This window comes from Antechinus flavipes, chromosome 5 (genome assembly GCF_016432865.1).
Source record: "Antechinus flavipes isolate AdamAnt ecotype Samford, QLD, Australia chromosome 5, AdamAnt_v2, whole genome shotgun sequence".
Taxonomy (NCBI): domain Eukaryota; kingdom Metazoa; phylum Chordata; class Mammalia; order Dasyuromorphia; family Dasyuridae; genus Antechinus; species Antechinus flavipes.
In genome coordinates this window covers 236,725,216-236,741,376 of record NC_067402.1, presented here as the reverse complement: position 1 = coordinate 236,741,376, position 16,161 = coordinate 236,725,216, and the positions used below count along the sequence as shown (strand labels likewise).

The 16,161-nt window shown below is 32.3% G+C and overlaps 1 protein-coding gene across 1 annotated transcript in view; it reads right to left on the bottom strand.

Annotated features, from left to right (window-relative positions):
* CNTN1 (contactin 1) overlaps positions 1-16,161 on the bottom strand; it is a 250,874-nt gene that overhangs the window by 136,246 nt on the left and 98,467 nt on the right. Inside the window, exons 4-5 of the mRNA XM_052000864.1 lie at positions 13,686-13,858; positions 8,304-8,399 (exon numbers count right to left, since the gene is read on the bottom strand). Coding sequence (XP_051856824.1) covers positions 8,304-8,399; positions 13,686-13,858 — 269 coding nt within the window. The remainder of the gene's footprint in view (positions 1-8,303; positions 8,400-13,685; positions 13,859-16,161) is intronic.

Sequence of the window (16,161 nt, the reverse complement as noted above, 5' to 3'; positions counted from 1 at the left end):
ACAGTTTCACAAGCAGGGCCAGGAGGTCATTATATACTTCAACAACAATACTATGTGATGATCAATTCTGATGGACCTGGCCATCTTCAGCAATGAGATGAACCAAATCAGTTCCAATAGAGCAGTAATGAACTGAACTAGCTACAACCAGCGAAAGAACTCTGGGAGATGACTAAGAACCATTACATTGAATTCCCAATGCTATATTTTTGCCCGCCTGCATTTTGCATTTCCTTCACAGGCTAATTATACAATATTTCAGAGTCCAATTCTTTTTGTACAGCAAAATAACGGTTTGGTCATGTATACTTATTGTGTATCTAATTTATACTTTAATATATTTAACACGTACTGGTCATCCTTCCATCTAGGGAAGGGGGTGGGGGGAAGGAGGGGAAAACAAAACAAAAAACCTTGGAACAAAAGGTTTGGCAATTGTCAATAATGTAAAATTACCCATGCATATAACTTGTAAATAAAAAGCTATTAAAAAATAATTTAAACATTTTTTTAAAAATAAATAAATAAATGACTTTTCCAATATTAAAAAAAAAAAAAAAAAAGAGGACAGTTTCAAATGGGACTTGGACAACACACAATCAATGATGTTCAACAAGATATTTAATTTTATAGGACTAACCAAGGGGTTACCATTATGCATCCAAAAAGTAATAGAGGAAGTGGGAGGACTACGGAATCAATACAGACTTGGTGGGTTGGTGCACTCCACTAAGGGACAGGGTCATGTATCTAAGGGACACATCCATAAGAACAGAGCAGGGACCTTATCCATTAGCAAGCGCTGATATCACTTGTATACATAGAGATTGGAGGGTCAAGATATTCCTCTCAACAAATCAAATAATTGTTTGAGCAACAAGCACAGCGAATTCTGTAATGCATTCTTCCCACAACCTATCAATAACGTATCATTATTCAGGTTTCATGCCTTTTAAGGAGTGCATCACACATCAGTCCACACAAACCACATTAAGACAGGAGAATTATACTGTGTATTTGGTCTCTTGTCATAACACCACCATGTACTTACAAAATCGAGGGGCAGTAGAATATCCAAGACTGAAATACATTCATAATTCAGGGCTAGAAATAAAAGGTATAGAAAAAACAGTCGCTGCTATGGGAGGATAGACAATACAAGGGAATCCAGAATTAGTGGGAATTGACCCTAGGAATAATGTTATAAGCAATGTCACTGGCTGCTAGAGTTTGTCTAGGAAAAGGCTATGCATTTCTTGTAGATCAAAACAACATGTCTAGTATCACAATGTATAGAGAAGGAATCTTCAATTTGGCATGTATTAGGTGTCAGGTAGAAATCTACATTAGGCCAAAATTCAAGGGAAGAATGTACATAGTCACTACACTTTTACCATTGTGCAAACAAACCCATAGTGATAATATTTTTGAGGCCTTACAAGAAAAAATGAATGCACTAGATACTAAGACAAAAAGATGTATATCATGTTTTATATTAGGAATAACATTTATTAGTTAAGGTTATTATAATCTCCACAGCATTAGCTTTATCTTTTTCTAACACTCAAAATCAAATAACAGAAGCCCAGGAGTTACAGGATTTAGGAGACAAATTAAAAGTTGATGAGGAATTTTATAAAACTATGCACAGATTACAAAAGCAGTTCAGTTTTTAGGAGAGGAGATGCAAATTTAGAATTACAGCAAAAATTACGATGTGATTATAGATATAATCAATATTGTTTAACAGATACAGTAAATAAAGAGTCGTAATCATAACTGTAAATAAGAATATGATGATATCACACATAAAATGGGAAGCAGATAGCAGAATCAGAAACCAGGGTCCAAAAATATATTTCTATCTATCTATTAAGCTATCTACCTAAGATGTACTTGAAACAGAAAGATACAAAGTTAAAATAAGGGTCTAAATAGAATCTTTTATTCTTCAGTATGCTTCAGTTGAAGTTAAAAAAAAAAAAAAAATCAGGGATAGCAACCATGATCCCATCAAAGAAAAAGCTCAAATAAACCTTATTAAAATAAATAATCAAAGATCCTATATTTTTTAATTTATTTATTTTGAACTTAAATACAAAAATACAAAGAAAAGAACATTTCTGTGTATACGTAAAAGCACTACATAAAAAGAAGATTCAGTATAAAACCATGAATTTCCATTTCATATTGATCACCTTTTTGAAAAAAGAAACTATGCAACAAATACTACACATCATTTTCAAAGCTACCTTGCTTTTCTGTACTTCCTTCAAAGTTTCTTTTGTTCTCTATTATACATTTTTTATTTTTTTTTCTCTCCCTTCCCACTCCACCCTAAAGAAGGCTACCATTAGACAAAACCATACTATATATACTCCAGTTCTTTCTCTGAATTTGGATAGCAAATTTCTTCATAAGTCTTCTGTAGTTGATCTGAATATTTAGAATACTAAAAATGCCAGTATTCAAACTTCTTCATAGAATAATATTGCTATTACTGTGTACACTGTTCTCTTGGTTCTGTTCATTTCACTATTTCATGCCAATCTTAATATTTTAGAACATGTAAACGTCCTAAGCACTTTGGAAAAGAAACTTAGTAGTAGTAGTATTGATGGGTCACAATTTTATAATTCTTTGGGCATAATTCCAGATTGCTATCCAAAATGGTTGATTCACTTCAGTTTCATCAACAGTAAACAAGTGTTCCAATTTTCCAACATTTATTGTTTTTGGCTTCTATCATTTTAGCCAATCTGATAGGTGCAAGATAATATCTCAAAGTTCTTTTAATTTGCATTTCTCTAATCAATAGTGATTGAGAGCATTTTGTCATATGACTATATATAGTTTTGAGTTCTTTATCAAAACACTGACTTCTTATCCTTTGACCATTTATCAGTTACATTATTATAAATTTGACAAAGCTCTTTTTATATTTAAGACAAGACCTTTATCTGAGAAACTGTCTATAAATTTTTCCCCTAATTTTCTACTTTCCTTCTAATCTAACCTAACTGTACAAAATCTTTTTAATTTAATATAATCAAAATTAGCCACTTTACTCCACTCTATCTCTTATTTTATGAATATAAATTGTTTCCTGTCCATAAGTTTGATAAATAATGTTTCATATTCTTTTCATCATGTATCCATTTTGCCTTATCATAGTGAATGATGTAAGATATTATGTCAAGTTTCTGTCAGACTGCTTTCCATATTTCCCAGCAATCTTTACCTAATGAATTTTTAATCTAAAAAATTTAAGTCTTTATGCTTATTAAACACAAGGCTATTATATTGTTTGCTACTGTATATTGTATGTTTATTCTGTTCTACTGATCTACTTTTCTATTTCTTAACTAATACCAGATATTTTTGATAATTACTGTGTATTTAAGATATGGTATTGCTAAACCTCCTTCCTTTACTCTTTTAATTCCATTAATTCCTTTGATATCCTTGACCTTTGTTCTTCTAAATTAATTTTGGTTGTCATTTTTTCTCATTCAGTAAAATAATTTTTTGATAATTGAACTGGGATGGGATTGAATAAATAGATTCATTTAGGTAAAACTGTCATTTTTGTAATGCTTCCTTCCATGAACAATTAATATTTCCCAATTATTTAAATTTGGCTTTATTTGTATAAAAAGTGTCTTATAATTATGTTCATATGGTTCCCTGGTTTGTTTTGGCAGGTATGTTCCCAGGTATTTTATACAGTCTACAGTTATTTTGAATGCAGGATCTCTTACTCTCTCTTTTTGTAACATTTTATTAGTGACATATAAAAATGTTGATGATTTATGTAGGTTTATTTTATATCCTGCTGCTTTGCTAAAATTATTTTTTCCACTAACTTTAGGCCTTTCCCAAATATAATCATGATGATTCATAATATGCCTGCAAAAAGGGATAATTTTATTACCTCTCTGCTCATTCTTATTTCTTCAATTTCTTTTTCTTCTCTTTTTGCTTCCCTAGCATTTCTAATATAATACTGAATAATACTGGTGACAATGGACATCCTTGTTTCACTTCTGAGCTTATTGGGAAGGCTTCTAGTTTATCCCAATTATTATAATGTTTGCTGATGGGTTTTGGTAGATATTTCTTCTATTTTAAGGAAAAATCTCCTTATACCAATGCTTTCAAGGAAACTATATTTTGATAAAAGTTATGATAGATAATAAAATAATATCAAAAAATTTTTACAGCAAGCTTCCCAAAAAAAGGCCTCTTTTCTTAAATATATATATGGAACTGAGTCACATTTATAAAGAATAAGTCATTCCCCCATTAATAAATTATCAAGGCATATGAAGAGGCAGTATTCAGAAGATGAAATCAAAACTAGCTTTAGTCAAATGAAAAAATGCCATAAACCACTATTGATTTGACAAACACAAATTAAAAGAACTCTTCTATACCAGCTTTCAGAAGTGACAGATGCTGGAAAGCATAAAAGGAACTAGATATATATTAATAAACTGTTGATGGAGCTGTGAATTGGTTCAAATAATCTGGAGAACAATTTGGAACTATGCCCAAAGGGTTATAAAATTATGCATACCATTTGACTCAGTAATACCACTATTAGGTCTGTATCCCAAAAACATTGAGTAGGAAAATGATCTATATGTATAAAAATATTTATAGCCACTCTTTCTGTGGTGGCAAAGAATTGGCAATTGAGGGAATGCGCATCAATTTGGAAATGACTGAACAAGTAATGGCACATGATTATGATGAAGAACTATTGTGTTATAAGAAAAAATAAGGAGGATGGTTTTAGAAAAATATATAACACCCATATGAACTGATGCAAAGTGAAGCAAGCAGAACTGGAAGATCATTGTGCACAATACTAGCAATGTTTTAGTGATAATTAATTGTCATGACCTAACCACTATGATCAATACATCAATCCAAAACAATTCCAAAGACTTCATAATGAAAAATGGTACCCATTTCCAAAGAAAGAACTCATGAACTTTGAGTATAAGTTGAACTAGTTTTCTCATTTTCTTCATTTTTCTTGCTTTTTTGTGATATGGTTAATTTGGAAATATATTTTGCACAATATAATTAACATCATATTGCTTGTCTTTTCTGTGAATGTTGGAGGGGCTGGAAGAAGGGAGAGAATTTGGAACTCAAAATTTTAAGAGTGCTAAAAATATAGAATATACTTTTAATATTTATTTTTTAAATCTTTATTTTCATCTAATGGGGGAGAGGGAAATAGATGGGGAATTAGGCATAATGATATCAAGAAAGGGTCATTATTAATAGCATTTTTCTTAATTCATAATGTTATGGAATATTATTGTTCTGTAAGGAATGACCAGCAGGATGAATACAGAGAGGACTGGCGAGACTTACATAAACTGATGCTGAGTGAAATGAGCAGAACCAGGAGATCATTATATACCTCAACAACGATACTGTTTGAGGATGTATTCTGATGGAAGTGGATCTCTTCGATAAAGAGAGCCTTAATTGACCAAAGATGGACAGAAGCAGCTACACCCAGAGAAAGAACACTGGGAAATAAATATAAACTGCTTGCATTTTTGTTTTTCTTCCCGGGTTATTTATACCTTCTGAATTCAATTCTCCCTGTGCAACAAGAAAACTGTCCGGTTCTGCACAAATATATTGTATCCAGGATATACTGTAACCTATTCAACATGTAAAGGATTACTTGCCATCTGGGGGAAGAGGTGGAGGGAGGGAAGGGAAAAATCGGAACAGAAATGAATGCAAGGGATAATGCTGTAAAAAATTACCCTGGCATGCGTTCTATCAATAAAAAGATATTAAAATTAAAAAAAAAAATTCATAGTAGAAAAAAAAAGGAAGTTTGAAAGAAAGCACAGGGTAGTTTTAAATGTATCATATAGAATCTATTACATACTTTTTAAAAAATAAGTCTTGTCAACTCTGAGATACCACTACAAACCTGTCAGACTGGCTAGAATGGGAAAGACAATGTGGAATATTGAAGGGTATGTGGGAAAACAGGGACACTAATACATTGTTAGTGGAATTGTGAATACATTCTGTAAAGAGCTGAAACTCTTGAGTCATTGCACTGAGGTCAGTTCAAGCACTTAGGGCTAACTACTGATTGGAGAATACTCTATGGGCATATGCTTGGAAAATGGTTCTTCCCACTATCCTGTGGTGGCTCAATGATTGGTGTACACAGAGGATTGTAGGAGGAACTAGGGGGTAGAGTAAGATGAGTCAGAGTCACTTTTTGCCGTAGATGAGGAAGAAGGTAGTCGTGGAGATTCTGCTTCCATCCTGTTCAATCCTGTGTCTAAAGACTAAGGATAAAGACTAAGAACTTTTGCTTATCCTGACTTCAGCTGATTCTGGGGTGTCCGGGGTGCTAGCATGGTCATCACAACATTCAACCATTCTGGAGAGCAATTTGGAACTAAAAAAATTATCAAACTGTGCATCCAGCACTTTGATCCAGCAGTGTTACTACTGGGCTTATATCCCAAAGAGATCTTAAAGAAGGCAAAGGGTCCTGTATGTGCAAGAATGTTTGTGGCAGCCCTCTTTGTAGTGACCAGAAACTGGAAACTGAGTAGATGCCCATCAATTGGAGAATGGCTGAATAAATTGTGGTATATGAATATTATGGAATATTATTGTTCGGTAAGAAATGACCAACAGATTTCAGAAAGGCCTGGAGAGACCTACACGAACTGATGCTGAGTGAAATGAGCAGGACCAGGAAATCATTATGTACTTCAACAACAATACTATATGATGATCAATTCTGATGGACCTGGTCATCTTCAGCAATGAGATGAACCAAATCAGTTCCAATGGAGCAGTAATGAACTGAACCAGCTACAACCAGCGAAAGAACTCTGGGAGATGACTAAGAACCATTACATAGAATTCCCAATCCCTATATTTTTGCCTGCCTGTATTTTTGATTTCCTTCACAGGTTAATTGTACAATATTTCAGAGTCCAATTCTTTTTGTACAGTAAAATAACAGTTTGGACGTGTATACTTATTTTGTATTTAATTTATATTTTTAACATTTAACATATATTGGTCATCCTGCCATCTAGAGGAGGGGGTGGAGAGAAGTAGAGGAAAAATTGGAACGAAAGGTTTGGCAATTGTCAATGCTGTAAAATTACCCATGCATATAACTTGTAAATAAAAAGCTATTAAAAAAAATAAGTCTTGTGAAATGAAATTTTCACATTTTTGTATGGGAACCCTCTTTTTGTGTTTTGCTTTATGAATGGAAATATTCTCTTACCTTTGATGGTAATATTCAGAATAAAAAAATTAATTTTTAAACATTTATTTGACTTTGATTTTAAGATTTTGTTTTGTCCACGACAGATGGCTTCTTTATGTCAGACCAAGTTTCTTTCTCAACTTGATCTTATTCATGATGAAGATAGTATTGAATTTAGAATACAAATATATGAGTTTGAATCTTTACACTTCTATTTATTTTGTTACCTTGGCAAGTCAACTAATCTCTCAGACATTTTTCTCATCTATAAAAGGAAGAGTTTAGACTGAATGATCTCTAATATTTCTTCTCATTGTGAATTTTTATCTAGGAACAACTACAAAAAAATTGGTTGAGTCATGTGACCAGCATGGTGTCTTACTCACATTCTCCAGACCTCATTATTCCTCCAACAATACACCAAAATAAATAAATAAATAAATGAAACAATTATATGCCAGCTAAATCCAGAGAAGTAAATAGAACCACTTTTTAGAACTTTAATATTTTTACTTTAGTATTTTTGATACTCATTTCCAATTCAGTCTGAATGATAGTGAAGTGATTTCTCCCACTTTTTTGAAGAGATGAAAGACTATGGATGTGGACCACTACATATAATGCTAAACTTTTTTTTAATGTATCATCCAATGGAAGACATAAGATTCCAATAAAATTCAAATAGCATTTGAAAAGGATACATTAAGGACCTCATATATATCTCATATAAAAAGTCAATTAAACTGATTTGGTTGGAATCACTTGAATTCAAAAAATAAATGAGTTTTAAATAATAGTCCTACTTAACACCAACTGTTTGAAATGAAGTTTGGGAAAATATCTTAAAACATAGCATAGTTTAATTGCCAAATAATGATTACTAAAAACAAATTGTAATCAATTAATTGAAGGTTTGAACTTAAATGCAATCATGACAACACTGTGCTAAAAACTAATTAATTATTATCCTATCTATATTATTTCATAACCGCTTAGAAGCATAAAGTAGACATACCTGGAAAGTGGTAAGGAGGATCACACAGAAGAACAAGACCTATCCCTTCTTTTACTTTTACCTCCACTCGTTCCTCTGGCGGAAAAGGATCAAGATCTAGTTAGAAAAGAAAAGATGAAATGCTTACATTTGATTTTAGGTTTTTACTCAGTACCTCATAGGAAATTTGAAAAAAGATATACTAAAATTTATAATAACTCATTAGCTGACAACATGGAAGAGTTTATTTTTCTGAGAGACAAGAGGGAAAGAGAAATAAAGTATAAGTAGGTCTTGTCAGTCAATATACATTTATCAAGCATCTACTACTATGTTCACTGCACTGTGCTAGGGATTGGGATACAGAGAAAAAAAAAAAAAACAAAAACAAAGTCCCTGCCCTTGAGAAACTCACAATTTAATGAGATTCTTGTCAGAGAAATAACAAACTTCAGAAATATTTCTGGTGCAGCCAAGATTTTGCCCCAAATGCCCAATATGCCCCAAAGGTTTAGTTCTCCAGCCTGGTATCAATAAAGGCTTTTAGGTTCAAATACTAGCAAAATTTCTCCTGTAATGGAAGGGACCCAGAAAAAAATAGACTAAAAAGTGAATTATATGTCCCAAGGTGAAATTCCAAGTTTTGGAAAGGAATAAAGGGGAAATACAATATTTTAATTCTTATTCAGTCTTGCTAATCCCACATATTTTTATCAGTCCTAATTCTAGTTCTAGTTCTAGGCCTCTCTTTGGCATTTTACAGTTAATTATGCTCTCCTTAAACTTGCTCATCCCTTGCTTGCCATGACCTTATACTACTTGGTTTTCTCTTCTTCTTGACTTCTTTACCATCTACACCATCCTATGGTTATTTTGAAGATTTAATTTTTGTCTCCTATTCGAATCTTGCATTTTTTCCCTGTTATGTCATCAACTATCATCTAAAAATGACCCTCTATTTTGCACATAAAATATTTATTGAATGAATATCTCCCATCTCAATCTTTCATCCAATTTTAGTACTATATCTCCTAATTAGACATTTCAACTTGGAATTCAATATGTCCAAATCCTTACTCCATTTAAAGAATCGGCTCAACTTAATTGATCAAAGATGGACAGAAGCAGCTACACCCAGAGAAAGAACACTGGAAATGAATATAAACTGCTTGCATTTATGTTTTTCCTCCCGGGTTATTTATACCTTCTGAATTCAATTCTCCCTGTACAACAAGAAAACTGTTTGGTTCTGCACACATATATTGTATCTAGGATATACTGCAACCCATTCAACATGTAAAGGACTCTTGCCATCTAGGGGAGGGGGTGGAGAGAGGGAGGGGGAAAAATCGGAACAGAAATGAATGCAAGGGATAATGCTGTAAAAAATTACCCTGGCATGCATTCTATCAATAAAAAATTATTAAAAAAATAAATAAAGAAAAAAAAATAAAGAATGAGCTCAAAACCTTTATTCTCCAGGAAGCTCATTTTTGGCATAACTTCAACCCACAAGATTTTAAATGCCTTGGTGCTCCATCTCATCACTGCTCTGAATTGCAGTGTGTGGCCATGAACTTCAAACCTCAATTTAAGAAAAGAGCTCGGCTAAGATTTAGCATTTCTCATCTGCAGGCACTATTCTGGTAATTCTCTGATTTATTTCTCCTGTAGTCAGTACCTTCTTACACCCAACTTTTCAGAATCTTTTTGTCTTATTTCATTAGATTGTAAACTCCTTGAGGACAAAGACTACCTTTCTTTTCTCAAATTTTTATCCTCATAGATTAGAATAATGTTTGGCATCTAGTAAATGCTTAATAAATGTTTATTAATCGATTGAAAGAAACTATTCCGTTTGATTTTCTTATTTTTATCAATGGTACCATCACCTCAACTTGACTCCAAAGATATCTTTGTCTATTCCCTTTCTCTCCAGTCCAACAACAACATCCTAGCTCAATCACTTTTTACTTGATACTTGGAAAGATACATTATTTTATTAGTGGTTTTTCTATATTGAACTAGATTATAACCCATCCTCATTGGGATGTTTTGTGCCTGATATATCTAACAGTATCATCTAGTAGATTTAGAGCTGAAAGGAAAATGATTAGATTTAAACTTCCTCATTTTGCAGATGAAGAAACAGAGCTCTATCTAGCATAAGGACTGGATTTAACTACAGTTTCAAAGAAAGTAAGAAACAGAACCAATATTTTCACTCAGTTCTGTATTTTTATGTATATTGTTCTGACTTAAAATCCTTTCAACTTTCCGAAGTATATAATGTAAAAGCTGATATTCTTTGGAGTGCCATTTAACTTTTAAGCATTTAGAAGCGATGCCTTTTGGCATATGTGTATATGTGTTTAATATTGATATAATTCATAGTCTATCATAGTCTTGCAAACAAGATGTAGTTTCCTAAACTAAGTCTATTTTTAGTTTTGTCTTGCCTGAAAATATTGCAACTACTGCCTCTTTTACTTTAAAAGAAACATAATAGATTCTGCTTTAGTTCCCTATTATGACTTTGTATGAATCTTAATGTTTCAAGTCTGTTTCTTATATAAATAACATATTGCTGAATTCTTCTTTCTCTTCTCATCTTTTTCTTTGATTTTAAAAGTGAGTTCATCTCATTCATATTACAATTATTACCATTATGGATTTTCCTCCATCTTGTTCTCTTATATTCATCCTTCTCTTTGTTTTCCATCTCTTCTTTATAAGGAAAAAGAGTGCTAAGGAAGTAAGCTCAGCACTAGAGTATTATATTTGGTGTAGTCTTCTTCTGCTCCCCTGGTTCTCTCCTCTTTCCACAATCAGAACCCAATCACAAGTTTTTATCCTTTCTTTTTCCCCTTTATTTGCAATCCACCATACTTGAGAGTTTGTTTTGGTTAGAATTAATAGCCCCTTAAAACTATTCTCCCTCTAAATCCCTCTTTTTCCTTCAAACCTTTTTTTGTTTCCTGTTGAATAAAATTTATTTTTGTACCAAATTCTGGACTGCCATCTTTAAGCTGCAGTCTCTTCCTCAGCCTTCCTAGGTAATGAGTAACAGAGCTACCAGTTGCCATGTGTTCCTGTTACTCGCACAAAATCAGTTCCCTTTATGTAGATCTGGTACCTCTTCTTCTTTCTGGTACACAGTCTTGGTCTTCGTCAGTCTTTTTGCTGGAATGCTCCAACACTGTGACTCCTTGCTAGATTCCCAGCCCCCTTATCTGCAAGTGACTGAGTCTGACTCCCTATGTTAATCTTGGTTGGAAAGATGATTCACATAATTTTTCCTTAGATTTACTAATCAGAACTTGTTCTGGTTCCATTTTCTAAATGTTTGTGGATTTTTTTTGTCTGATGTAATTTCACTTATGATTTTTTTAAAAAATCTCTGTAAAATCAGATAAATCCCATTAGAATTCAAATCTTAAACCCAAAATCGCTCTGTCTCTCACTGACTGGCCAATAATAGTTCCCAGGACAAGACTCACTTGGTTATTGTTTGAGTTTTGATGACTCAGTTGAACATAAATAGCATTTGTTTCTATTTTGGCTAGAAAACCTGAGATTTTCCCCTCTCAGTTTGATTTTTTTTTTTTTTGAATAGGCAAACTAAATCATCTTTTCTCTCAATTCTTAGCCTTAAATCAAAAATGGTTATTTTTCCCTTTCTCTCAGGAAATCTGAGACCTGAGAAAGACTCTCACTTAAAAAGACCATGTTCTACCAATACATCTCCAGTTGTCCTGATACTAGATTCAAATGACCATAGAGAAGAGAGTGAGGCTGATAACTCTACACAGCACTGCCTCACTTAAGTCCAGTTCATTTGAAAGTCTTCCTTATGTCACTGGTCCTCTTTAAGAAAGAAGGACAAAACAACCCATTGTTTCTAGATCTGCCTTTTGGGACCAAGCAGAACAATTCTAAAGAGTCTAATATATGACAGTCTTTAAATTCTTAAAGATAACTATTATTCACTCTAAATTTCTCCTCAATATTAACATTTCCACTTCCCTCAACTATATCATATAAATGTTTTTTAAAATTTTGTATCTTTTTTGATATAAATTTTTTTGATGCGATATGGTTGCACAGCTTAGAGGACCAAAGATTTTTGAGGAATTAAAGTAATTCTTCATGGCCCAAAAGGAAATACAGAAACACATTTTTAACTCGAGTAGTCTATAATATGTTTCCAGTCCTGTTGATATGAAGTAGGCCTCTCACACTTCCTGGATGAGCAAAAAGTCTTCGATTACAATCTTTCAGGAAAAATGATAGACCACTTAACATAATAAATCTACCCCGATAATATGTTCTCCAGACACTGCAGCATTGCTCTCTAACCTGCCACTATATCCTAAATAATTGTGAATTTTGTCATCTACCCTGCCACCCAACTTTATGCCTTTCCATCCAATGAACTTTCCTTTTATTTGCTTTTTCCTCTAATTATAAAGTGAGCTCATTTTGGTCAGAAAATGTCATGTTTATATTTGTGTTCCCAGTGTTTAGCATAATATTGGCACTTAAAGCTTAATAGACACCTTTCTTTTACAATATATTTAGAAATATCATTCAAGAAACATGCAATTAATTAGAAAAGGAAGTATATTGATCATGTAGTGAGAATGAGGGAGAGTAATTCAGTCTAAGTGCTGAACAGATATACACAAAGTATAAAGGACTTCTAGAAAGGTCTGTGACATTGAGGAGAGTATTGAGAATCATCTAGAGCGAAGCAGCCTTACTAGTTCCTATCTGTTCAAAGAAGAGAATCTTCTGATGCTGAGCTCAATAAAGCACCAACATACAGAAAGGATGTTCTTTAAAGTTTTCATGTGTGTGTTTCAGAAATTTTATGTCCTAAACTTATGACATGACTTTAATTTTCAGGATTACACTGGTAAATATTTAACAGCTGGCTCTCAAAAACCAAAAATAAAAAATCCACCCAAGATACACTTTTATGTTTAATCTGCATTTATTAACATCTTCTCCAAAATTTTAGCAGACAATCAATGAAATAATAAATTAAGCTGTAATTTGTAACATATTCTTATTGCTTTGGTTTAATCTCACACTGAAAATTTAACTACATATTCTCATGAGCTTATTCAAACTGGTTCTAACACCTCTCAGTATGAGAGCAAAATCTTCCAAATCTTGTTTCCAAAAAAAACAAGAAATAAAAGACCTAGTCTTGTCAGCAAGAGAAACACTATTAAAACAGGCCATAATATCAATACCAGTAATCTTAGTGAAAATGTTTTCATATGGCAGAACAATCATGTGTAGTAAAAAAAATATGAGAAAATAATAAGTAAACACTATTCATTTAAGTTTTTACTTAACTAGAACATTGCTTATCTATTATTAAGAGCTACTTACACCCAAAACTTAAAGTTGCTTCAGTGCTTCTAACCATTCCATAGATATTTGAAGCTAAGCAGAAATACTTTCCAGCATCTCTCAATTTGTCAGGGTTGTTGATTACCAGGTTACCTCCTACCATGCTGTAGCGCTCATTTGTCAGATCAATATCCCAGTTATTCATTCTCCATCTATACAGTAAACAGATAAACTTGAATAACCTTAGAAAGAGTTTAATATCTTCCTATGTTAATTGTCTGGAGGAAATAAAAGGGGAAAACATAGGAATGAAGAGGAAATGCAGTCCTCAACTATTATAACAGTAATAATTAAAATGTTTTGGTACTGATTAAACAATAGGAAAATAAATCAATGAGATAAGAGTTGAAAAGAAAAATCCAATGTTTAATAAACCTAAAAACATTAGGGAAAGAGCTCTTTATTTGATAAGATTTATTAGGAAAAGTAGAAAGTTGTCTATCAGAATTACATTTAGAGTATCAGGTTACTCCATATATATTCCATAATAAACTTGAAATAGGTATTTGAACTTAATATTAAAAATAATATTATAACAATAATTAGGAGTTTTTCATAATTATATTTATAAGATAAATTATTCATCAAACTCAGTTGATTAAAGAGACAAAATATATTCTTTTGATTATATGAAATCAACAAACTTTTTCTATGAACAAAATTAATATGATGAGGATTATAAACAAAGCAGTTAAAAGCAAAATATAAATCTGCATCAAATATCATGGATAAGGATCTGATATCCAAGAGTAACATGAGATCAAAAAACCTTTTACCAAGAGATATTGTCAAAAGGTATACAAAATAGTGCTCAAAAGAAGAATTATAAAATTATTAACCATAAGAAAAAATGTTCTAAATTAGTAATAATAAGAAAAGTGAAAATCAAGAGAACTATGAAGCTCCACTACACACTCAAAATGACAAATGACAATGACAAAATAATCAATGATAGAGAAAATTGTGGAAAGAAAGTTACACTCTTATTGTATTATTCTGGGAAGGAATTTGGAATTAATTCAAAGAAAGTGACAAAAAAAAAATTCCTATCTTTTCATCCAAATATACCATTGGTAGGCATATACCTCAAGATAGCCAATGAAAAGAAAAGAAAGGCCTCATATATACTAAAACATTTATAGTATTATTTTTTGAAGTAGCAAAAAAACTAGAAACAAAATAAATTCCTATTGATTGAAGAATGACTAAACAAATTTTAGCATATGAATGTAATATAGCATTATTGTGTTATAAGAAACAATTACTATGCTGGACATTAAACATTAACATAATTTTTCATGGATGATTGTTCAAATATATGCAGTTTAAAACTGCAAAAAAAAAAATTATTGATCTTTTAAAATGAAGTGATTAATGTGAAACTGACCCAAAGAACCATCAAATAGAATTTCAAAGATCATCTTTGAAAAGTGAATATCAGGGGCATCTAGGTGGCACAGTGGATAGAGCACCAGCCCTGAAGTCAGGAGGATCTGAGTTCAAATCTGGCCTCAGATACTTAACACTTCCTAAGTATGTGACCCCTGGGCAAGTCACTTACCCCCAATTGCCTCAGAAAAAAAAAGAAAAAGAAAAAGAAAGAAAATTGAATGTCAGAACCTGGCCACTAGATGTAGAACTTATCATCAATTTAGAATTGGAATAATTTGGTCTAATCTTCTGATTTTAACATCTGAGGAAAATGTGACCCATAGATGTTTAGTTATTTACCCAAGGTCTTATCAGTTTACAAATGAATGGCAGTAATAGGATTGAAAACCTGGAGTTAAATTTTTTTTTACTCCAAATTAAGTGTTCTTGCCTTTGTACCACACATAGGATCATAAGATTTAAAGCTGTGAGGGATTTTAGAAATTATTTAGTTCAATCCTTTCATTTTACATATGAGGATACTGAACTTCAGAGAGAACTGACTTGCTCAAAGCTACACATAGGTAACAGAACAAAAATTTCATTCTACCTCTCCTACTCTAAAATCAGTGATTTCTTTCATTGTTGCTGTTCAGTCATTTCAGTCATGTCTGACTCTCTATGACTCCATTTGGGGTTTTCTTGGCAAAGATACTGTAATGGTTTACCATTTCCTTCTCCAGCTCATTTTACACATGAGGAAACTGAGGCAAATAGAGTAAAGTGACTTGGCTAGGGTCAAAGATAACTGTCTAAATCAGATCTGAACTCAAGAAGATGAGTCTTCCTGAGTCCAAATCTGGCACTTTGCCATCAACTGACAATAGTTCAAAAAATAATATATGAATGAGAAGTGTTATATGTAAGTAGAATATTAAAAAGAGCCTGATTTTAAGAATATTTCAAGGAAGCAAGCAAATTTTGAAGCAATTGATGCCCCTGCTCCTTCTGGTATTAATTTTCTGTATAAGAATTTAAAACAATTTAGAAAAAGGGCGCAATTTAATTTTTTCTGTTGCTGCAA